The sequence below is a fragment of the Haemorhous mexicanus genome, chromosome 6 (genome assembly GCF_027477595.1).
Source record: "Haemorhous mexicanus isolate bHaeMex1 chromosome 6, bHaeMex1.pri, whole genome shotgun sequence".
NCBI classification, from domain to species: Eukaryota; Metazoa; Chordata; class Aves; order Passeriformes; family Fringillidae; genus Haemorhous; species Haemorhous mexicanus.
The window spans coordinates 52,152,767-52,176,629 of NC_082346.1; the positions used below are offsets into that span (position 1 = coordinate 52,152,767).

At 38.4% G+C, this 23,863-nt stretch overlaps 2 protein-coding genes across 4 annotated transcripts in view; both read left to right on the forward strand.

The window, feature by feature from the left end:
- Positions 1-347: 347 nt before the first annotated feature.
- On the forward strand, positions 348-3,943 carry GSKIP (GSK3B interacting protein). Of its 2 annotated transcripts, none has more exons than XM_059850267.1 (3): positions 348-504; positions 1,463-1,721; positions 2,056-3,943. In XM_059850267.1, exons 2-3 carry the CDS (start codon positions 1,464-1,466, stop codon positions 2,215-2,217), a joined length of 420 nt encoding a protein of 139 aa, XP_059706250.1. In that variant the 5' UTR covers positions 348-504; position 1,463; the 3' UTR covers positions 2,218-3,943. The 2 variants fall into 2 exon arrangements, with proteins under 2 accessions (XP_059706250.1, XP_059706251.1); XM_059850268.1 differs by having other exon boundaries at positions 382-508.
- Positions 3,944-4,832: 889 nt separating this feature from the next.
- The window catches only part of AK7 (adenylate kinase 7), a 29,937-nt gene continuing 10,906 nt past the window's right edge, over positions 4,833-23,863 (forward strand). For both annotated transcript variants that reach the window (XM_059850274.1, XM_059850275.1), the window contains exons 1-13: positions 4,833-4,959; positions 5,529-5,699; positions 6,808-6,916; positions 7,888-7,982; positions 8,719-8,829; positions 13,610-13,693; positions 14,282-14,370; positions 14,900-14,990; positions 17,430-17,507; positions 18,246-18,395; positions 20,192-20,320; positions 20,615-20,783; positions 23,166-23,294. In XM_059850274.1, the coding sequence (XP_059706257.1) occupies positions 4,864-4,959; positions 5,529-5,699; positions 6,808-6,916; positions 7,888-7,982; positions 8,719-8,829; positions 13,610-13,693; positions 14,282-14,370; positions 14,900-14,990; positions 17,430-17,507; positions 18,246-18,395; positions 20,192-20,320; positions 20,615-20,783; positions 23,166-23,294 (1,501 nt within the window). In that variant the 5' untranslated portion in view covers positions 4,833-4,863. The remainder of the gene's footprint in view (positions 4,960-5,528; positions 5,700-6,807; positions 6,917-7,887; positions 7,983-8,718; positions 8,830-13,609; positions 13,694-14,281; positions 14,371-14,899; positions 14,991-17,429; positions 17,508-18,245; positions 18,396-20,191; positions 20,321-20,614; positions 20,784-23,165; positions 23,295-23,863) is intronic.

Genomic DNA, 23,863 nt, shown 5'->3' on the forward strand with positions numbered 1-23,863 from the left:
CCGCTGCCCCTCACGCCCCGGCGGGGCGGCACTGCCCGCCCTAGGGCGAAGAGGCGCTGACAGGCAGCTCCATCCTCACTCGGACACCGCCGCCATCTTCTCGGGCGCGGAGGGGCCGCCGCAGCCGCGCTGCGCGGGGAAGGGGCCGGGGTTCGTCGGGAGGGCAGCCCCTCCCGGTCAGCTCTGCGCCGCCGGCAAGGGCGGCCAGACCGATTGCGGCTGTTCGTCGCCTTCCTCCCGGCGCGCCCCCGCCGACCACCGGCACCGTGACGTGCGGGAAGTGGCGTCGCCGCGCGGAGGAGGCGGGGGCGGAAGCGGCCGCGGGAGGGGGCGGCGCGGCCGGAAGGCGTCGTGCAGCCGGTGGCGGCGGGGCCGCCTCTCCGGGGAGCGGCTCGGGAAGCAGCGGGGCGGGCGCTGTCCGCCGAGCGAGGCGGGCCGGCGCGGTAGGCGCGTCCGGAGCCGTGCGGGGTTGGGCGGCGGGGCCTCGGCCGCCCGCCGGCGCTGGTGGGTGCGCTCCGGGGCGTGGCGGGGGAGCGGTGGGAGCGGGAGGCTGCGCAGCTCGGTATCCAGTTCCCTTGTTGCCTTCAGCGTCTTTTGCATTTGTTTGTATGTCGGCGGCGGGATTTGGCAGGAAGCGGCGGTGGAGTGAATGTCCCGCAGGTTGCGGATCGGTGATCGCAGCCCCCATTTCCTCCCGTCTGCAGTGCTCAGCTACCGGAGCTCTCGGGGCAGCGTCCCGAGCGAGGGGGTCTCCCCGCTGCCTCCGGCAGGTTCCACAGGTGTCACCCAAGGCCTCCTGGCCACACTGGTACGCGCGGGGCCACTGCCGGAACCGCGGCGGTAACCTCGCTGGGGCTGTCCCTTTGGGTACCAGTTGCTCGCAAAGACCAGCAGCCTGCGGATCTGAAATGGATCGGCAGTAGTGCGTAAAAGATGAACAGGAGCTTTATTCTTTAGTGACTGTAACAAACAACTGTCTTTCGTTATAAGGTCTCTGATAACCCATTTATTTCATAGATTCTTCTAAGTCTTCCTTATGTGCACCAACAGTAGGTTTTTGTTTTCTGCAGCTATTAATTTTGCTTTTTCCAGGCATGACTTGTCTTCCTGCTACATTCTGTAGCAGCTAAGGGCAGAACTAATGACCACTGAATCTTAGCAGAGTCCTATACCACAGAATGCAAGTTAACTTGCCTGAGAAAAACTAGCCTCAGTGATACTGATACCACTTCTAAATGTTCATGTAATCTTCTTCAGCACTTGATCTGAATATCTTTTGTTTGAGTTCTCTAGACTGTCATTTCATGAGTTATGGAAGTCACTGGATCTCATAATTTCCTTTTTTTTGGACAATGTTTAAAACATATATACCCCTGTTTAAAATATAACTCGTGTTTTATAGTGTTGTTATATATTGAGTACAGTGGTATAATGAGTCTAAAATAAATGTTTTTATATGCAGGATGGAGACTGATTGCAATCCTATGGAGTTGCCCAATAACACAGGGTTTGAAGAAGATTCTGATTATAGAGACTTTGAAGGAACAGACGTTAAAGATATGAGACTAGAAGCTGAAGCTGTTGTAAATGATGTTTTGTTTGCTGTCAGCAACATGTTTGTGTCAAAAACCCTTCCCTGTGCAGAGGATGTGGCATATATCAATGTGGAAACCAGGGAAAGGAACAGATACTGTCTGGAGCTCACTGAAGCAGGACTCAGGGTAAACTAATTTTTTTAATTTCTTAAACTTCTTTGTTTTGAATATTCAAAAGGTGCCTAGAAAAATACTTCACTGATAACCACACATGTTCCTTTCAAAGAATGTATTCTACTAACATTCTGAGTTTTGGACAGAAGGTATTTGAAACTGTCTTAAATACTGTATAACCAGTAAGCTCCATAATAGAAAGTAGAGACTGCCATTTAAATTCAGTATTTTTTGTTCTTACAAAACATTGTTTTGTACTACCCTGACTGGCCAAGTTAAATGTGGTGCTGCATGTACCAAGGTGATCACCACCACAGAAATTTAACCACCCAATTCTTTTTTGCAGGTAGTAGCTTATGATTTTGATCAGACTGATGATAGACTACAAACTCCATATCATGAAACTGTCTACTCCTTGTTGGACTCTCTCAGCCCTGCATATCGAGAGGTGTTTGGAAATGCATTGCTACAAAGACTAGAAGCTTTGAAGAAAGAAAGTCAGTCATGATTTACGCAGATATGTGGAAGATTTAGTGCCAGAAGGAATTCTTAGTATGAAGCACTGAGATCTTCCTTTCAAACATCTTAAGCTTCATTTCTTGGATTAAAGTCTACTTCATGCTACTACAATATTATATAACATTTATATGTTATAACAAGTATATTATATAACATTTTGCTACCATGGTTTTGCATATATCTCAATGTTATTAAAAGCCACTTTGATAAATAGCAGAAAAATTCTTAATTTTACTTTCTGTTGTAAATGAGCATGTAAGTTGCTCCATACAATGTTCAAAAACCTTGGTCTCTTTTCCAAGTCTTAGTATTCAAAACTAAAAAAATAGAGACTGAATGTTATAGATATAAGTAGTAATTCTTTGTGTGTGTGCTTACTGATAATTTTCATGCCTTCTTTTTAAAATAGAAGGTAACTACTTGCTCTACCCAGTTAATGAAAAAATTACTGGAAAACTTCTGCAAGAAATTCCTGCTTGATTTGCTGTACATAAATCTGAAAGTTGTCAGCTTTGTAGCTAGAAAGATTAGTTCTTCAAAAGTTGAGCATTGCTTATATAGAGGCAGTATCTGAGTTAAAAGCAAGGCTCAGCATTAATTGATCTGTCCTTGTCTATAGCAACCAGCAAGCTCCAAATGATACACGAGATGAACTGCTTATATATGAATGTATTGTTTGAAACACAAATGATTAAGCACAGAAATAATGGGCTACACATTTCCTAAAAATGATGTTATCTATGCTATAAATATGTACTGCAACTGTTTGAGAGGCTTGGAAGGCCTGTTTACTATTTTGAATGTGTATTTACATGATGTACAGGATATACTTCAAGAGTATTTTTGCTTCAGCCTTTACTTTCTATAATACAGTACTTTGGTACTCCCAGTTTTCACATTTTCTCCCTCAATTGTACAGTGTCCTCTCCTAATGAATACTAAAGTAAGCATTGTAATGTTAATTGCATTGTATTGGTTTGAAACCAAAGGCTGTATTGAAATTTGCTAAGACTAATACAAGCTGGAAGATATAACTTGTATTTTCTACTTAAAAACTGGTACAACTCTCTTTATAAATCTATTGTTCTGCTATAACTTTTCAAGTATGTACTGAATGGTAGACTTTTTAAAAATTAGAGTTGGGTTGAAATGCTTGTACAGTTGAACTGACGTTCTGTGACATTCACACTTTTTGTATTCTTCTATTATTCCTGTATTTTTGTGTCTTTATTTAAACAATCCTGCCATTATTCTTCTATGATTTTGTGACAACTACATGCAGTAGCTTTTTTGGAGCCACATTTAGGGATTTATTGGTTCTCACAGATTCCAGTGACTTCAGTAGAGCTATGTTGGCTTCTACCTGCTATGGTTAGTCATATGGATCAGACAAGCCTAGCAGAGCTTTTGTAATGGCTTTGAGTTAGCAATGTGCAACTATGACAGTAATTAGTGCTTCTGTTTTCGAGAGCTTAATTTCATGGTTATCTTTTTGGGTTGAAATTTCTGAAACTAGTCCACTGCCCTAGGGTATGCTTCCATGCTCCAAAAATTATTCATAGGCTCTCTTTTGCACACAGGTCTGTGGCACGTGGTTAGTCCTCTGTGAGGAGAATGTACTTCAGCAAATTTATATTTGAATATTTTTCCTTGCAACTGATTTACTTGTTCAATTTCAATGACTAAAGAATTAAATAAATGGACTGGTGTGTTGATGTTTTCTTGTGGGTGGTGGAGCTATTGTAAGGTTGGAAGTGAGCAGTTTGTCTCATCATCATGCCCTTAGACAAATCTTAAATAGCTGTGGACTATTTGGAAAACTGGTAGCAAACTTCTATCAGCTGAAATTTTGTCGTGAAACAGCAAGGTAAGGTATGGTATGTGATTGTAAAGGAGTTGGAGTGTTAGAAATCCAAGTGGGAAAATGCCAAAGTAATGTTTCATTACTAAATTTTGGGGTTTGTTTGTTTGTTTGTTTGAGTTTTTTTTTTTTGTTGTTTTGTTTTAGAGGTCTTTAAGCGGTCATTTTATGTGCTTATTCTAAACATATTTTCAGAACAGGTATTTTGTAGGTGTTAACAGAAGAAATTTGTGCTATTTCTTAAACTGTATTACAGTGTTAACCCAAAAGTGGGGCAGCAATGTCATTCCAACACTTCTGGGTTGCTGAGGATGAGCACAATGCTCTCCCATGCCTGTCCTGGGGCACTGCTGCCCCTCTGGAAGGAACGTCTGCGGCACTTAGGAGGGACAATTTCAGATCTCCTTCGGCCGTCGGTGGTTCCCATTGTCCGGAGCTCTGAATAAGTGCTGCTAATGTAGCCGCGAGTCTGTGACCCGCCTAGGCAGCCCCATAGCCTGCCTGCTGTCGGAAAGGACGGCGGATAACCTAATTAACATCTATTTTAGTCTCGGCAGTACCACACACCGTTGTGCCGTTCCGAACAAACTCCCCGCCTGAGGGGCCGCGGCCGCCCCGCTGTCCCAGGCCGGGCCGGGTGCCCACGGCGGCTGCGCGCAGCGCGCGACCGCCCGTGCCGGGGCGGCGCTGCGGGCGGCGCGCCCCCAGCGGCGGCCGGGGGAAGTGCGCCCGCCCGCGGTCGCGCGGCAACGGGCCGCGTCCCGGGCTGCGGCCATGGAGGAGGAGGAGGAGGAGGAGGAGGAGGCGCCGCGGGGCCGCCGCGTCTTCCTCAACCACCTCGACTCCTACTGCGGCCGCAGCATCGGAAAGGTGACCGCGGGGTGGGCCCGCAGCTGCTCCCGGCCGCGGCTCTTCGTTCTGCCTCAGGACCTCCGCCCGTTGGGGAGCCGCGGCTGGTCCCCGTCGAGTTCGGCCGGGCGGACAGGAGGGTCAGCTAAAATAGCTGTTGAGGAGAGGCACCGGAGCAATGCAAGGGATAAGATGGAGTAAAAATGAGGAGTAAAGTAAAGAGTTAGGAGCAGGAGGTGGGGATAAAGCCGGTCGGGAGAGTTCAGGCGGCAGGTGATCGCTGTGGGGGGCGATAACCAAGTTCCCTGTGAGGCACCCCCTGCCTGAGAGGAGCCAGGCGCGGAGCAGGGGCATCCAGGGACTCGCCGGCACCTTCGGCTTTGAGCCGTGGGACACAAGGCGAGCCAAAACATTCCAGCTGAGGCTGAGCAGTCCCTAAGGTTTTGCCTTCAATGGGAAGCTGTTTCTGAAGAGCATTACCAACAGGAGCAGGGCTGGTCAGACGGTGCTGGTGCCTTCTGGAGACTACGACAAGCTGTGTAGGGCTCAATAGGTATTTGCATACAAATTATGTGTCTTGTATATTGCAGTATTTATCCACCTGTGTTGTTGGGGCGACGCTTGAAAGCCCGGAAGAAGAAGAGGAGGGAGAAGAAAATGATTCAGCTGACCCCTTGAGCACAGGGGAAACCTACGAAATAGTGGGTACTCTTTCTAAACCAGAGAGTGCTGATCTACGTTTTGCAAAGGAAACGTATGTAGTAAGTATGAGTCTGATTTCAGATTGCCTTTAGACAACATTGAAAATATCACAGGTCATGTAAAATGACCTGCACTAATGAAATTTTGTTCCTGTTGGAAGCTGTATATATCTGATTTACTCCTTCTGTTTCCTGCATGTGCTCTGGCTTCCTCTCTTCTAGGTCTGACACAGCAAATATAAAAGGAAGGAACTCAGACAGAAAATAGATTATGTCCTCTTCATAACTTTTTTTAAAAATCTATCATGATGATCCACAGGTCTGCTTTCTTTTTTTCTCAGAGCTTACACTTCAAGTATCTCTCATCTTCATTTTGTCTTTTATCGCCATTTTGAAGGTAGTGATGCTGAACTCAAAGTTAGTGTCCCTCTTAACTGTCCACTGAAATCACAGCTTTCACTAGCAGCTAATTGTTCTGAATACCTCCATCTTTGTATAAAGATGTGTATGTCGGGAGCTTAATTAACTAAAGGAGGCTTACTCTTGTGAATGTGATTGCTTATTGCTTGATTTAGTTTTCTGAAACTAGAAATTGCCTCTGTCTCAAACTGCTTGTTATAAACTGGTTATTATTCTTCTTACTGAGGAATCTCTTCCAACATTTGAAAATTTTGATTCAGATGTCTATGCAGCTGAACTGTTCAATCAGGAAATTATGGCTGGCGGTGTTAAGTTTTAACCCCTGCTTTTGTCCTAAGTGTTTGCTGGATTTGCTCAAGTACTACAGATAATCTGCAGTTAATAAAAATTACAGGATGCTGTCTTGCAAGGAAATTGACATTTTTTATATCTTCTCTATTCTGCCAATGGATAGTTGTTTAAAATACCTGGATAGGTAGGAGATATATTCGTTACTCACAAATGCACTAAAATACCATTAAAAGTCTGTATTTTTGATACTATGTTAGTATGTAATCTAAATTAGAAATTTCAGCATTTAATTTCCATTTTATCATCTTTCTTGTATCTGGCAGATAAAAGTTTGATAACTATCTTATGAATAATTCCAACATCCTAGTGTTAGAAAACCACACTCTATTCAGAAATTGAAGTAGAAGAGGATTATTTTTTTTTCTCTAATGACAGAATCTAACTGTTTTTCCTTCAGGTCTCTTCTCGAGAAGCACTCTTAACCCACTTGCTTGAGTGTGATATTGTTTTATATAATATCACAGAGGATGCAAACCAAATTGAGGAAGCAACATGGGCTGCTTCTGGTTAGTATAGCTTTACCTGAACAGAAATTTGGGTTCTATGTAGCCATCAAAACTTGTGCCATAAATGTGTAATGAAATTATCATGGATTTAATATAAAATTGGGTTCCTTGATGGAGAAATGTTGCACAAATTATTTGGATAAATAGCAAGGAACCATGGAATGCACACATTCAGAAGGGAGAGAAGCTGGCATGGAGTGGTCCAACTCTTTAAAAGACACATCTGTGTAGGCAGTAATTTTCCTAAATAACTGTCAACCATCATCTCATCTCTTTGCATCAGGAGGTGGGTAGAAAATTTGCTACTGTGTTATTCAAGGAATGTTTCAATATTTTATATAATTATTTTAAGTTTATTTTTCTTTAAAGTCCAATAAAAAATATTGCTGGCAGTCTTTTGAAAACCTTCTCTTTATTGTTACACCCAAATTCTAATAGGCAGCTGGAATCCTTTCATGGTGAGAGTGCAATATGATTCTTTATATGACAGCTAAACTAAATTATTCTTTCCTCTTTATAATATGAAAACTCAGACAACAGAATAATTTGCTAACAAAAAATTGTTTAAAACAATTATTTTACATTAAAATAAACTTTGTTTGCATTCAGTATCTTTTTTTTTCCCACCACAAAAACCCCACACTTTTTTATTTTCTTTCAGTATTTCAGCAATCAGTGAAGATGAATAGTTTTCTAGTATAGATTGTTTTGTTGGGGACTTTTTTCCCCATAATATGTAGCTCTGTGGCAATTATGTCAATTCCCAATAATTTAGTTCTTTATTACCATTCTTTCTCTATTTGTTCTCTTTCCTGATTTTTTATCTTTATTTTATATTAACTCAAAGAGCATTTGCTTAAAAAGTCATCGCATAGAACATTGGTATGAGTGTCTATAGGATCTTTATATAAAAACAAAAATACAGTTTCAATAATACAATTTAAAATAAAATTCTTGCTTTCATTTAACAGCCCTACATAAGGAAATAGAGACTTTTGCAAAACAAAAGTTATTCATCCTCATTTCAACAATAATGACCTGGGCAAATTCCAAACCCTTTGACCCTGTAAGTAATATCAAAACTTTTTTTTTTTTTTTTTAAACAGATGTTGCCATTTAATGGAAAATGTTCATTACATTAAATTATACAATATATTTTGGGTGTGTACTTCAATGATAGCTGGTAGAGTGAGTGGGTTTTTAGGATTCTTTCACCCTTACCCATTACTCACTGCCAACATAGCTGGATGAAATTCACTGACAGAAAAGTTTAGGCATTGGGCTATAATGATACAGAAAGACATAAGGAGTTGTTTCTTCAAGAGGCAAGACAAATGCTAACTACAATATGCACTGTCTTTCAGTCATTAAAAAAATCCCATATTCACTGCATATATAATGAAATACATAATTAAAATGGATGCATCTTTATATCAATATATTTAAAGTATTTTCAGGAGCCATGTTGGGTGCTTTGTAGTATGCTATTGCAATTCTCAAATTCATTGTTACAGAAATAGAGCTTTTCAACCTTGTGTAATGCTATATATAATAAAAACTAATGTTTTTAGAAATATAAAAAAAAGTTAAAAATCTTTTGCTGTGAAATTTGAAATTGAACTAATGACATTTTCAAAATGCTGAACCTCAAACATCAAATTCAGAACCTTGACGAATTTCAAATGAAGACAAATTTAAAACAGATTTTAAAATACTTTTAAAGAACTTCCTTTAATTATCTAGACCTTTCAAAATTGTTCTGGTTTAGGAAATGTATATCAGTTAAATTTTTATCTTCATAGGAAAATCCTGATGCTCCTTTTAATGAAGAAGATTTTCGCAAAAGAAGGTCTCATCCCGGCTTTGTGGATCACATAAATGCTGAAAAACACATTGCAAAACTCGGGAAAACTGTATGTATAGAACTTTTTTATAAAAATAAGCTGGTTTGTCTTCTTATTTAGATCTTTATCATAGTAATGGAATTTATAAACCATTAGAATAAGTTTTAAGAATATAATATTGTCCTTATAAATATGGATGATACAAATTATTAATAAAATATAGTAGCATGGAGAATACTATAATGTCCTTTGAAACCCAAGTGTATGCATAATATAAATCCCAATTTCTTTTTTTTTTTTTCTTAGGTAGGGAGTAAATCATGCTTATCTTAAAAAAATACTGTTTCTTTGGTTGTACCAGAGTCAATCAAAGCTGGGGTCAGTGTGGACAGATTTCAGAAAGAAAGATTGCAGAGGAATGAGATGTTAGTACAGCTCTAAAGAAAGGCAGCATCTTTAAATATCAGCAAGCTATGTTAGTATTATGACTCATTTAAATACCTAGATGTTCTGGCCACACCTATCATGTCCCTGGATAGTTTGTGCTCTTGGAGCAGAGGCCTTGTTGACTTTTGTTACACCCTATAATTTACTTTAAAATCACGGTCATAGAGCTGACACAGAATAGCTAAAATATGTTATCACTTTACATGCTTTTAAATCCCCTCCTTCAGCTTTGCTTGCTTTGGTCTGATTAGACCAAAGAGCTGACACAGAATAGCTAAAATATGTTATCACTTTACATGCTTTTAAATCCCCTCCTTCAGCTTTGCTTGCTTTGGTCTGATTAGACCATTAATCTTACTAGAGAACAGACTATGCCTCTATTTGTATTTAAGAACTATTATTAAATAAATACCAATATTGGCTCAGCTTACGATTCAGGAAAATGGAAGCTGTTGACATTAGTGGTGGAGTAGTGAGGAGGTTCAAAGACAACAAAATACACTGATGATAAAGGTGTCATTTGGTCATTGTTTTTCTGTGTTAGGAGTCTCCCATAATCAATATAATTCAATGTCCATTTCAGAAATTTATCCAGCTAATAACAGAGTTTATTGTGAAAAAAACTTTTCTCTGTTTTGAAGATATATTTGCTGTCTTGTGTCCTGCTGAGAAAATAACACTAGAAATTATATTCTGTTCTACTGTGGAACTAATAGTACAGAATACAAGTAAAAATTTGTTTTGCAGCTTGAAAAATCAGTGGTAAATTGGTTTTTCTTTTACTATGCTAACATGGATTTGGAAGACCATGGGATGAGTTTCACACCTGCAATGTTAAAAACATGAAAATTTTACACAGCATCCATCAAACCTTGTGTTAACTTCTGCCACCAGATGAATTATTGACAATTTTTCTGACTAGTCCAAAGCACTGAGTCACTACATACCAAAAGTATTTATATAATTAGCTTCTAAGTGTTTGCCAGGCTGAACATCTGTTAAGAAGGCAGATATGTAGCAGTACATGATAAAGCAGCTTGAATATTTTCAACACCTACCTGCTGTAACCCTTTCAAAAGGAGCCCCTTTCCTCCAGAACTCCAGTGTCAGCACCAGTGGGTATCACAGCCCCTGGATGGTTTCTGTCAGCACTTTGGAACAGGATGGCTCCAAAGCATCTGTTCTTCCCATGAAATCAGCTTTGGCTTCCTGTGATGGCTGAAGACTTCTGGATTACAGTCTTTACTCATTCCTATATTCAGTGGTATCTAGGAAATATGCCATCAGTGAAAGAAATTACAGTGTTATCGTTCCCTGCAGAGACCTCAGACACTAGGATTCATCAGCCAGGCAGGCAAAAAAGCTCTTGCACCAAGAATAGAAGGTTTTCTAGCCTTATTGCCTGTACAGAGTGCAATTTTAAGGAAGTTGTTTCTTAAAGAAAGATTTCACCTCTCTGCATTAGTATACCTCTCACCTATTTTTTGATTAAATTCAGTAACAGTCTGAGAGTTTAAGAGTCTTTGGTTTTTATCACTAGGAATTTTTTACCTTTACCGTTGTTTACCAGGTTATGTCACTTTTCTCAGAAGTTGCAATCTCTGGGGTCCTGCCAAATTCAGAATCCTTGGAGAAATACCAAAGGCAGAAAAGCTCTTCATCCTCCAACTCTGTTCTCAGTTCTCTTAAAGCTCTTCGACCTCTATCACAGTTCCCGAATCCATTTAGACCTGTTTCTCACTTCAAGCAATTGTTAAGGAGCAAGAAAACAAGCTATAACAACCACAGCCTGGAAGTGAGGATCCCAGCTAGAAAGTGACACCTAGTGGCTTTAATGAACAACACACGGGACCGTGACATTCCTTACCCGGGACTAAACATGCCGCGAGGAGCAGCCAACTTGTCTAAGCACAGCCTTATTTTTTAAATTACCTATAGCCAAGTAACTCAAGTAGTACCTTCTCAATGGGTGGCTTGTGACACTAAGTAACTATTGTTAGAGGAATTGAACCTGTTTTAGAGGTATGCATTTCAGTGAAATACAGCACTCAGTGCAAAACTATGGTTAGTCTTCACACAAGGCAGAAGTTAGCACAAGGTATATGGAAGAAAATCCTATGTTACATTCTTTTTAAGGGAAATGAGAAATAGCACCTCCTGTGCATTCAGAAGAGGCAGGTTTTTCCTGCTAGGAGACAGAAATTACTACGTGTCTTCTGGGACGTGTCTGCAGTCTGTCCAAAGCAGCCCTGGGAGCTGCTGCTCTTAGGTGCAAACACTATCTGTCATGAAATTACCCAAGCAAACTCAGTGTGTGTTAAGATCTGAGTAGTAACAGATACCTCTACCCAAATTAAGATGCAAATGAGACCACAAACTTAAGTCAATTATACAGATTTTATTTAACAATGAATATGAGGTAGAGAGATAGAAAGAGAAAACAGAGGAGAGAGATCAAGCAGAAGATAGTCACCACCCAAGGATCCAGAGGCATCATGTTCATACTGGGCTTCTCAGTGATGGGATCCCAAGATGGTTCAAAACTTTTCATATTCATACATTTTAGCAAACAAAGGAATTCAGTTCGTTGGCTACAGTTCTCTTAATCTATTGGTTAAATTATTCCCTCATTTCTAATGCTAATTAGTCCCATGCTCAGTCTTTCTCTTTTGAGTTGATGAGTTTCTTGGGTGGAAAGGCCATAAGTTGGTGGTCATGATCTCTCCCTGCCAAAATCACGTTTTACCCAATTGTAGCTGATTTCAGCACACTTGCTGAGCTGGCTTTCCTTATGGCCTGTAAATTCTGCATTTTGTGCTCATTATCAGTAAAAACGTTCTTCTCCCCAAGCTTTGTTAATGTAAGCTTTGTAATGTTTTGTAATGCATTGTCTGGGATAACACCACCTTTATCTTATCTCAAGTTGCTGCTGTGGTGGTTTATCTTACAGTCCAAGTTCCAGGTATATTCACAGGCATATTCAGGGGGGCTTCAGTGATGGTTGGTGTTTGCCATGTGACCCGTGACTAGGGGTGATCTTTGTTTGACAACTGATCCACATATGAGCAGTTGCTTCATGACACTGTTGGCCACAGTGGGAGCTTCTGTCCAGATGCGCTAACCAGGACGTACTAACCAGATCACCCTCTGCCATGCCTGGAGTTAGTGATATTCTGCTATAGCTCCCTTCTGTGCTTATCCCATGGCAAAGTCCTCCTGTGGTCCTAGCAGTGTTTGAAAAAGGCAGCTGTCCTTACAGTGTGGAAGCTCTTCTACTACCTGTAATGTCTTCTAATTTTAGTGTTTCTAGTGATTATTAACAAGCTGATGAATTCAGTTCAGTTGAAGTAGTTTTTACAATAAAGTTTCACTCTCTAAGTATATAGATAAAGCCACATAGATACAACACACTGACTTTGAAACTTGTCCTCAAGTTACATGGTGCTTTGTTTATATAATCCAAGATTGGCTAAGACCTGCCTTATTTTTCTGTTTCTAAAATATTATAAAGATGCTAACAAAAGGTCCATTTCCCCCCACCACCCCAAAAAATAATAGATCCCAACTCTGCATATGTATTCCCACTGTGATAAAGGCAGGCTCTTTTACATTTTATGATGAAGATATATAATGCTTAGGATATTTACCACAATAATTATTTAATAATTTTGTTTCATCTTAAAAAATTTAAAAGTGACTAATTCAAAAAACTTGTTTGAAAGCTTTTTTCCTTTACGGTGATTTAAATTTTTTTTCCCCCCTGTATAACCATCCTCACCATTGATACAAACAGTAACATGTATGTCCAACCAGACAGGCAATTTTATGACATTAAACAGAACAGCCAAAAATATCTGGGTTAATCATGATGTGTGGTTAGCAAACCATTTAAATAGTTCAAAGATTTTTTTTTTTTTTTGTAATAGTGCATCAAAATGAAAATAAAGAAATTGTAGAATCATTAATCCAGCATTTTCTGCTCCTTTAGACAGCCAAATGCAAATAGAATGCATTGAAAAAATAGCTTCAATGAATTTCAGAGTTATTCTTTCTTGAAAATAGGAAGCAGAAACATGAGTTATCCTGTTCACTCAATTAATTTACATAGCTTCCAAATTTTACCTCTTAATTTTATTTTATTCTTATAATTTTTGTTCAAATGTAGACAGACCTTTTTTTTTTTTGAAGACAGCTGTAGACAGCTTTTCTTGAAGGAAGTAATAATAATATGACTCAGGAAGCTACAGGATATGCAACAATTGATTGAGTTACAACTTGGAAGTGATACAGTTTGCACACATTGTGTATTTAGTGTACACGTATTCAAGAGTCAGTGTAAACCTGTATCCTAATTGCAGTACCAGATTTTAATACAAACTTTCTCACTGATTTCACTTTACAGAACAAAAAAAAGTTTTCAACTTATGTTGTTGCCTCAGGACATCAATATGGAGCTGAGGAAGGACTCTTTCACTACTTTTTTAAGGTAGACCTCCAACTAAATTTGAAGGATCATTTAATTTCTAGGGGCAAACTGCACTGGAATTGAATCCTTTTTTAGCATCCTTAGCATCATAAGCTCAATGCTTTCATGAGCAGAACTGTTTATTTGATCCTTTTGAAATATTTTAGCTATAGTGGAATTGTTTTTCTCTTTTTTGGCTCCATTTTTTTCTTGGATATTTCTCTAGTTTTTGAACAGTATCTCCATATGTACTTTCCAGTGAGAACATGTCTGTCATGTAAATGTTATCCAGGGAAATGTCTTTCTTTTCAACATTACAGTCTCTCTCTTTCTCTTTTTTCTTTTTTTCTTTTTTTTTTTTTTTTTTTTTTTTTTTTTTTTCCTTAGGGTGATAAAAAGTAATATTTGCCAAGATTAAAGAATAGTCTTTTAAAAAGCCCCTCTTGCTTTTAGTAGTCTGGCAATCAGTACTTCTCAAGAATGGTCTCCTTTACTGCAGTTCTATTAATTATTCAATAAACTGAACTTTAAATCTTGAATATACAGATTTGACTAGTAAATCTGTATATTTACTCACTTTTTTTCTCACTTTATTCACTGTGTTTTCAGATGTGTTGGCTTGGTGAGACTCCTGCAATACCTGTTTTTGGAGATGGCAAGAATATTATTCCAACCATTCATATTCGTGATTTAGCAATGTAAGTGGAAAAAAAAAAAAAATCTCTGAGCAGTAATTGATACCTAGCTAGATAACAAATCCAATAGAGAGTACTGAGGCTTTTAAATTGGATGGTTTGGTTTAAGGTCACTTTTGGGCCCTTTAAACTGAGTCAGACAGAGCCTTCAGTTTCTTTAGAAGCAGATGTGCTTTGTGGAATCCTTATCTGACTGTTGTACTGGTGCTTTGCTTTTCATAAATGACGAGTCATGCTAAGTCTAGAGTGTGGTACCAGTTAACTGGCACAGAAATGGAAATGGATTGTGAACTCTACTGCAGACTAAGACAATATCATTCACAGATATGGCTTTTTATTATTTTAACGTCCTTCCAAATAAAATGTGTTGCTGTGCTTCTTTATTAAGTGAAATATGTATGAAAATATCATGCTCTGAAATGTTCTGCAAGAATTTGCAGACTCTTGGTACTGTTTCATGAACTGCATTTAACAAGGAAAGCCCTGGATGCTTCTCCAAGTGCCAGCCCCGGCTGTACTTGCTATGTTTCAGAGTGTTGCAAAATGTAGCAGAACACAGGCCAGACTTTCAGTATCTACTTGCAGTAGATTCATCGATGCACACACTTCGACAATTAGTAAAGGTAAGAGAGTTGATAAAAGCATATTTGAATTTCTTTTATTTTTTGGTGTTTTTTTAGTATAGCTGTATGTAAGGTTTTAAAACTAAGTGTTTTACTGAAGTAGACATTCCTCAGTCTTCCTGAATTATCCTGAGTAGTAAATTACATGGAAGATTACTTTGAAGTCCTCTAAGACTTCTGTCCTTTAAACAAAGTAGTTTACTTGATCTTGCAATACTAATTTTTGCAGTATTTATCATTAACTTTCATAAAAATTGTTCCTAAGAAAGTTATGGAGAATTGTTACGGGATTCACAGAACTGTGATTAGATACTGAGTCTTTACCATGTGTTTCTCTTCATGTTGTGGAAGATATCTTGTTTTTCCAAGAGTTTTGAAATTAAGTCTAGAAGTAGTCTGAATGACACTGCTAAACAATACACTGTGATAGTGAGAGTCAACTCATAGGACACTTGCTCATGTAGATTGAGCAAATGTTACATAAGGCCCTTTTTTGTTGTTGTTGTTGTATCAAAGACAGTTTATTGAAATAGGCAGTCAAAGAGAGTTTAATGAAACAGGAAGCTCACATGAAGATGAAACCTGTGCTTTTGTGCTTTGGTTCAGGTAGGCATCCCAAAGAGAGTGGTTGGTGTCCTTTCATAAGTATGAGGTTGTTTAGAAATGTGAAATAGAGGACAGGGTAAGTGGACAGTTCTTGGAGACAGGAATTAGCCAGTGGAGAGGGTGCTACAGAGACTTGTCTTGGCAGGGAGCTGAACCAGCCCAGGGGAGGACTGGAAAGGTGCATGGGAAAGAAACACCTTGAGAGTTCTAGTTGAAAATAGCTGAAGATTAGAAGAGAGTTTGGAACAAGTATCACATATGCCTTTTCCATGCTTACCTTCAACTGGGTGTCCACTAAGTGACATCATTTAAGCCAGAATGCTGGATTATTTGATCTGATGTTGTTACAGTCCAGTTAAAACCCAGAAGAGCAAAGAAAACTAACTCTCTGTGTATAAAATGGATAGAACTTTGAAGGTTCAAAATATACCCCAAAAACGCGATTAAAAGCAAATGAGGCTAGACGTTGGTGCCAAAACTTTGATATATTTTATTAGGAAGGAAGGAAGGACGGAAGGAAGGAAGGAAGGAAGGAAGGAAGGAAGGAAGGAAGGAAGGAAGGAAGGCAGGAAGGCAGGCAGGCAAGGGCTAGGTGGAAGCGTATCACCCATCCAAGGGTCCCAACGACGTCTCGTTGCTCCCCTCTATCTGGACTTCTTCTGGTGGTGAGGGCCACTGTGCGGAAGAGTAGAGAATCCAGGGGGTTAATGCAGGCTTTGAGCAGGTGGGAATACACACGTGTGTCCCTTGCAGGGGCCAGTTTGACACTGTCCCTTGCAACACTGTGGATCTGTTACATCATGCTGCAGTGCTCTGGTGCACTGAGGCCCCCTTTGGGGGGCCTTTGATGGGCCATGACACCTTCTGCTGTGGATAAGCTTTTCTCCGGGTGAAGGGCCCCTCAGCTGAGCTGCACAGCGGAGGATGCGTGGCCACTGCCTCTCACCAGAGGCTCTTTTGCTTCACATCCAAAAAGTTTCCTCCACCCCCCCACACCTTTGAGGGTCTGTGAGCAGCCTGGCAGCTGATAGCCCTGGGGCTGGGTCACTGCTCAGAAGGTGTTAGGCTTGTGCTCTGTGAATACATCCTTTTTCTCCAGCCCTAAATTGTTACTTTATCTTCATCAGTGAGCAGTCCGGGGCCTCAGTCGGAGCCCCATTCAGGGTGTGGTGGTCTTCTCCAGAGCCTTTGTAATAGAGTTTTTGCTATAATAGGCAAAAGTCCTTCATGAAAATGTATAAGTCATAAACTGTAGTATTTCAGTCTCCGACAATGGTCTATATAAATGCTCATGATTTTATGGAATGTAGTGTGATTTAAATCTATTCTAAAGGGCTGTACGAGTAACTAACAATTTCTGTCCAATGATGAAATGCAAATTATATGTGGAGAGTTATCAGTAGCATTGATCTGAAAACCCTTCCCAATTGTTAATGGGATTAAATACCTCAGGAACCTGAAGTAAAAGTGCTGGGAAAATAAATATCTCCAAATACATCTGAAGCACTAGGAATTTCTTCATATATTTGAGAGCTTTATAAAATTTTCTGTGGTTTTGGGTTGTTTTATTTGTTTTTTTTTAATTGCAGGCACTAAGGAAAAAGTGTTACTTAGCAATCAAAAGCTATTCAATGCTAACATTAAAGTTAATATATTGTTCTTAGATCTATTTCAAATCAGTATCCTGATTTTCCAGGCACAGTATAGCATAAAATTTAATGCACATATTTTATTCACAGAAATCCTGTTCAATTTTTTCCTAAGAATCTGATTTGTTAAGTGGTTTTGGTGTGGCTTTTTGTTTATTTGTTTGTTTGTTTGTTTTTCTGATAGTGTATCAGTAAAAATCTTGGACCAGGAAAAACTGAGAAGGTTCCTAAAGAAAATGCATTCCTGAGCAAAGAGCTAACAGTCAGTACTTTTTGTTCCTTTATTTCTTCAGGAACGTATTTTAACTTAAAAGTAAAATATAATGAAATATATAATTTATTTTTTCTTTTTTTCACTAGAAAAAAAATAGCCCCAAAATATGCCTAAAAATATTTAAAAATTCGTATAAATTTGGAAAATAAATAAAGTAAAATCTAGCCATCATAAACCACAGAATTCTGAAGAGATACAGCCTCATTTAAAAGAATAAAACACTGGAGCTCTGATGTCACTCTTCACCTTAGCATACCGGAGCACTCTAACAAAACTAACAAAATTATAAAAATGAAAAAAATGTTAATAATGAAGTGCTGCTAAGGCTGATGAACACAGAATACATAAATTACATTGTATTAATCTATTTATCTGGAATTAATTGTTCATAGAAGAAATAAACAAAATACAACCCAGTTTTAAGACGTTACTTGATAAATTTATAAAGAAGGGGATTCCTTCCAATTACATGAAAACTTTTCATTGTACAGAATAAATATTTAGTGTTGTATGTTCTAATAGATCATGAGAACACTCAAATACAAATATACATTGAAAATTAATATTTTTAAAAAGCTTAAAATATCTGGGTTTTTTGTATGCAAACCTTCTTTCCCAATGCTTTAATTCTTTCTATTCTCCCCATCTATTCTAGTCTCTTGCTCCAGCTGTTCTTTTAACATGCATAGCTTAAGTCTGTAACTAAATGTAGCCTTGTTCCCTCAGCAAATGCAATTGGATATGTTGTTTGTGAACCTGCGAATGGAATCTATTTATCTGAAAGAGAATTTCAACATTAACTGGTTTGCTGAGACAGGACTGATAGACAACATTGCTCAAGTCATCATGGAATACAAGCAAGCTCGAGGATTACTGGTAATGCTTTGGTATAATATTTTAAACTGCTCTTCTCTCTTTATCCCCAATAGAAATGGTTATATAAATGCATTAATTAAGTAAAAATACATAGAAGATGGATATAGATGCAAAATAAGTGAACATAAAAACTTAAAATTAAATTGAAGACGTTAAATAAGAGGGGAAAAAAAAAAAAGACTGAGTTTTATTTCCTTTATGCCTAAAACTGAAATTCTGTAAATGCAAATTAGCTTAATGATGGAAAGTTGCTATTCTGAAGCTAGTTTCTTTATGCAGTATATTGCACTCTTGGTACATTTTGCCTCAGGAATACAATAAGTGTATCTTTTATTTAAACTTTTTTTATAATAGTCAATAGTTATGTGAGTATTTTGTGCCCTTTATATATTCAGTGAGTGTGGATATTCCAGTGCAATATAGCCTTCCTTTTACCCTGCTCTGTAGCGTAATTAACTGGGCAACCTCACTATTTCCTATGTTAGCTTGATATTTAGGACTTCTGCATTCAGATGTATAGGTTACTGAAAGGTGCAGAAAAATGCCTGTTTACATCCAAGTATCAATAAAGCTGTTTAGCATGTCTATATGTTAGCATTCAGAAACACATAATCATGAAAATGATTATGTTGGTGCTTTTATTAAGAGCTCTGGGAGTTAGGGGTATTTTCAACCCAAATCTGACTCCGACTATACATTCGAGATGAACATGTTTTTATATTCTACCGTTATATAACTTTCACGTTAATTATTCAACTTATATTGTTCTATTGTATACATAGATTTCAGCCAAGCATAGCCCCCCCCTTAGATTTCCAGCATAGTTTCTCATGATTCTTCTTATGACTATACAATAATTATATTTAATTACTAAACAATCATCATATCTAACAAGTATATAATTTCTCATACTGCTTACGCAGATGCAACACAAAGCCTAACATTTCAGAGTCTATTTTAACATTTTCCCAGGGCCCCACTATCATATATCTGGTTCAAACTTTGAACAACAGTTCAGGGCATGTAAAACAAGCTGAAGATACTATTGTTAAAAGTTATTTATTGAAAGTCCCTTCATAGCTCTGAAAGGATTATCAGATCTGCATTTGGGTTAAACTATTGCATCTAAGAACATATTCATCTAATTAAACAAAACAGTACATACCAGGTAGCAAGGAGAAGGAAGGCTAGCTAGACTGTCTCTGTCTACTCTATTGCAGAGTTTGTACTGTCAGATTTACTAAATTAAGATAGGCACTTAATTATGTATGATTATGAGTTTACTGCATAACATATTTAATAAGTGTTAAAGATTGTGATGGATCATCACTTAAGATTGTGATGGATCTGGAATTTTTGAGGTCAAAATTATAATTTTGATGACAGCAACTCTATCTGAATTGGAAAGTAGAACTATTGCATGCTTATAGTGGATTATCTGATACCACATTCCAAAATTCACTATTCATCCTATCTGTGGGACTGTTTCATCTCTTTGGTTTATTCAAACATTAACTAGCCACAACAAATTGGTCTGTACATCTACTAAACAGAAGCATGCTTTTTCTCCAACAGTAAATTTCATCATTTAAGCATTTAAGTAACTATATTACTTGAGACCTGTGGGTGATAGAGAAGATATTCAACAAGAACTAAATAAATAAATAAAACAAAAATATATTTTTAGTTTTAAGTACAATTGCTATTTACTATTAGTCATATTAAAAATATTGTTGCTTTTACATAAAAGCATCTGTGCTGTTTGAATAATGTCATATCTTTATCCTTTTTTCCAGCCTCTCAAAGTTTGCATTCATGGTCCTCCCGCGTCTGGCAAATCTACCATTGCTAAGGAGCTCTGCAAACACTACAAGCTACATTATGTTAGGACAAATGATGTGATTTCTGAAAAAATTGCAGAGCTGGTGTGTTACTGTTTTCTAATATTCCTGTTAATTTCTCAGATTTTAAAATGTGTGACAGCATTTAAAAATTACTTATAATCTCATTATTTGAGAATGGAAATATCTTTCTACATACTGATCATCTCTGGCAGTTGCACTAAAATCTTTTTAGAGACTGGAAGTTGCTCAGTAACTCACTGTTCATGAACACACATGAAAGGAATGATTTATTTTTTTCTTTTATTACATCTGTGTATAAAGTAAATTTGGTTATGGAATTTCTGAGCCAACTCATATTTCTGTTCTTGTCATCAGGAGCAAATTGTGGCTAAAGAACCTGTCAGGGTGGAAAGAGAAGTAGAAGGAGAAGGAGAAGATCGTGGAGAAGATCTTGTAGAGGAGGAGGAGGAGGAGGAGGGTGAAAATGTAGAAGCAGCAAAGGAATTATTAGATGCAATAAAAGAAAACATGCGGCAGAATAAAGGTAGGAAATACAAAGTATGATGGTGGGATTCAGGTAGCTAGTGCAACTCTATGCAAATGGAAATCAGGAAATAAGTTTGTGTTCTAGACTTTTAGTTCCTATTAAAATCAAGGATCAACCGGACAAGGGAGAGGAAATGCAATAAAGGGTTTATGAGTTGAGATAAAGACAGGGAGAGATCACAAACAGAGTACTGTCATGGGCAAAACAGACCTGACTTGGGGAAATTACTTAAATATATTGCCAATCAAAATCAGAGAACCCACCCTTCTCTTCTTTCCTGAATTTAACTTTATTCACTACTCTCTGCTTCCTCAAACCGGCAGCACAGGGAGATGGAGAATAGGGGTTATGTCCAGTTCATCACATGTTGTTTCTGCTGCTGCTTCCTCCTCAGGGAGAGGAGTCTTTTCCCTGCTCCTCTCCTCAGGGAGAGGAGTCTTTTCCCTGCTCCTGTGTGGGGTCCCTCCTACAGGAGACAGTCCTTCACAAACTTCTCCAGTGTGAGTCCTTCCCATCAACCACAGTTTTTTATGATTTGCTTTATTGTGGCTCCCTCCCACAGGATGCAGTCCTTCAGGCTCAGGCTGCTCCATTGTGGCTCCCTCCCACAGGATGCAGTCCTTCAGGCCCAGGCTGCTCCATTGTGGCTCCCTCCCACAGGATGCAGTCCTTCAGGCTGCTCCAGCACGGGTCCCCCACTTGGTCCCAAGTCCAGGCAGCAAACCTGCTCTAGAGTGGGCTCCTCTCTCCATGAGGATCTGCAGGTCCTGCCAGGAGCCTGCTCCAGTGTGGGCTTCCCATGGGGTCACAGCTTTCTTTTGGACATCCACCTACTCCTGAGTGGGCCTCCTCCATGGGCTGTAGGTGGATCTTAGCTCTCCCCTGGACCTCCATGGGCTGCATGGTGACAGCCTGCTCACCATGGGCTGCACTACAGCCTGCAGGTGGATCTTTGCTTTGGCATCTGAAGCACCTCCTCCCCTAGTTCTTCACTGACATTGGTGTCTGCAGAGATGTTGCTCTCACAGATTCACACTACTGTCTTCCCTGGCCACATTTCATTTCTGCACAATGACTTTTCCCCTACATAAGTATTTTGTCACAGAGGCATTAATACCATCCCTCATTGGCTCAAATTTGGTCAGCAGCAGATCTGTTTTGGAGCCATCTGGCATTGGCTCTGCTGGACATGGGGGAAGCTTCTAACAGCTTCTCAGAGAAGTCACTTCTGAAAGTCCCCTGGCTAACAAAACCTGTCCACACAAACCCAATGCAACGATACACCTTGTATATTAAAAGTGACGTATTTTTAAAATATTTTGGTTCGTCTTTAATCATAGCACTTTCATCTTTCTACTTCAGAATTTTTTAATAAAGTCATGTTTTCTTCTCAGAGCGGAAATTTCTATAATATAAAGTAAAAAGCTGGTGAAATATACCTTTGTCAAACTAGCAAAAATAAAAGTATTTTAGTAAAAACAAGTACACGCTAATATGAAATTCTGGGGATTATTAAGAACCTCATACATCATTAGAAAGTAAATACTGCTTACGGAAGCCTGGAAAGAATTTTTTAAAGATTGAAAAAAGGTTCCTAGTTGAAAAGTATTAGTAACCATCTGTATATTAATAATGCCATGTAGTTTTGGTCTTAGTGTTTAACATTTTCCAAGTGGTATAAAATGATCCCCCTTTAAAATCTGAGATCTATGGCAGCATCTCTTCTGCATGCTTTGATGTGTTGTTTAAAATAACAATGTATTTTAAAATAGTTACATACTTTTATGATTAGAATGGTTTATAAATATCTAAGACTTTTAACAGGCAAAGCAAAATAAAGTAGGAAACCAGAGTTAATGTTTACAAAAGGACAAAATATCAGGTCAAACCTGACTTTCTTCCTATATATTTTCTCAACAATGTAGGACAGGTAAATAAATGAATTCATATCACAGCCTGTCTGAAAATGAAACTTGTAGAACCTACCTCATGTCTTGTTTGGAAGACTACCTTTAAGTCTTACTGTAAAATGAAAATAGAAAATTATTGCTTTCTCATGACTTTTTTTCTCTAAGTATTTCTTTACTGCCTCTAGTAAAATCTTATTGTAGCATTCAAAATAAAACTATCTTCATGTTTAGATCATTAAGGACTAATGTTTATATCCTTGTAAACACAAAGGTAATTTTATTTTATATCTACACTTTAATATTCCATAGATTGCTGATAATGCATAATATACAAATAGTAACTCAAAATATTTAACTTTTTAGGGTCTAAGTAGAAGAAAAATGTATTGAAATGTATTAAACATTAGTAAAATAATTTCAGATCTCTTGTCTCTATAAACTAGGCACCTATTAACTTTCTTTGTCTTAGGCAGCCTAGGTGATGAGTATCTCATTAAAATTATGAAGGACAAGCTCATGTCCATGCCTTGTAGGAATCAGGGATATGTTTTAGATGGGTTCCCAGAGACCTATGAAGAGGCAATGGATCTTTTTAAAGGTGTGTACTGCTTGATTTGGTTCTGTTGCTGCCTTTGTTTTTATTGCTGCTGATGTTGTCATTATCATTATTGTTCTCAGAGCCATACTACTTGAATGCATCAGCACTGTAATGACTGCAGTGCAAGATACAAAGCCAAGTTTTGTGATGTGTGATTATTAGAATGTAAGAAGGAATGTAATGCACCTTATTTAATTTATGCACAAGATAATTTTTAGACTATCTTTCCTGGTCATGTAAAAAGTAAATGCACAAACATGGAGGATGCTTTCTTGTCCAGTGTTGGTCTACTCCACTTAAGCAAGCTCTATAGCAGAATTTCTTCATAATGTTTAAGGGCTACTGAATGAGGGGATCCAGCCAGTGCACCAGTACATATTTTGTGAGCCCAATTACAGTGTATTTATTAGGTAAGCTACTGTAGATACACACATTTCAAATTGTGAGCAAGCACTGTCCATACATTAAGACCAAGAATCATCTTCATGTTTAAATTACAACTGAGGTTTGAAGGTACAGAAAAATAGTCTTGTTCAGCTTAGTATGCTGTTCTGCAAATGGTCGTGCTC

Bases quoted from the DNA above. Each gene is read 5' to 3' on its own strand.
- GSKIP (XM_059850267.1), top strand. From the start codon at position 1,464: ATGGAGACTGATTGCAATCCTATGGAGTTGCCCAATAACACAGGGTTT. The intron at 1,722-2,055 runs GTAAACTAATTT...TCTTTTTTGCAG, and splicing joins TCACTGAAGCAGGACTCAGG to GTAGTAGCTTATGATTTTGA.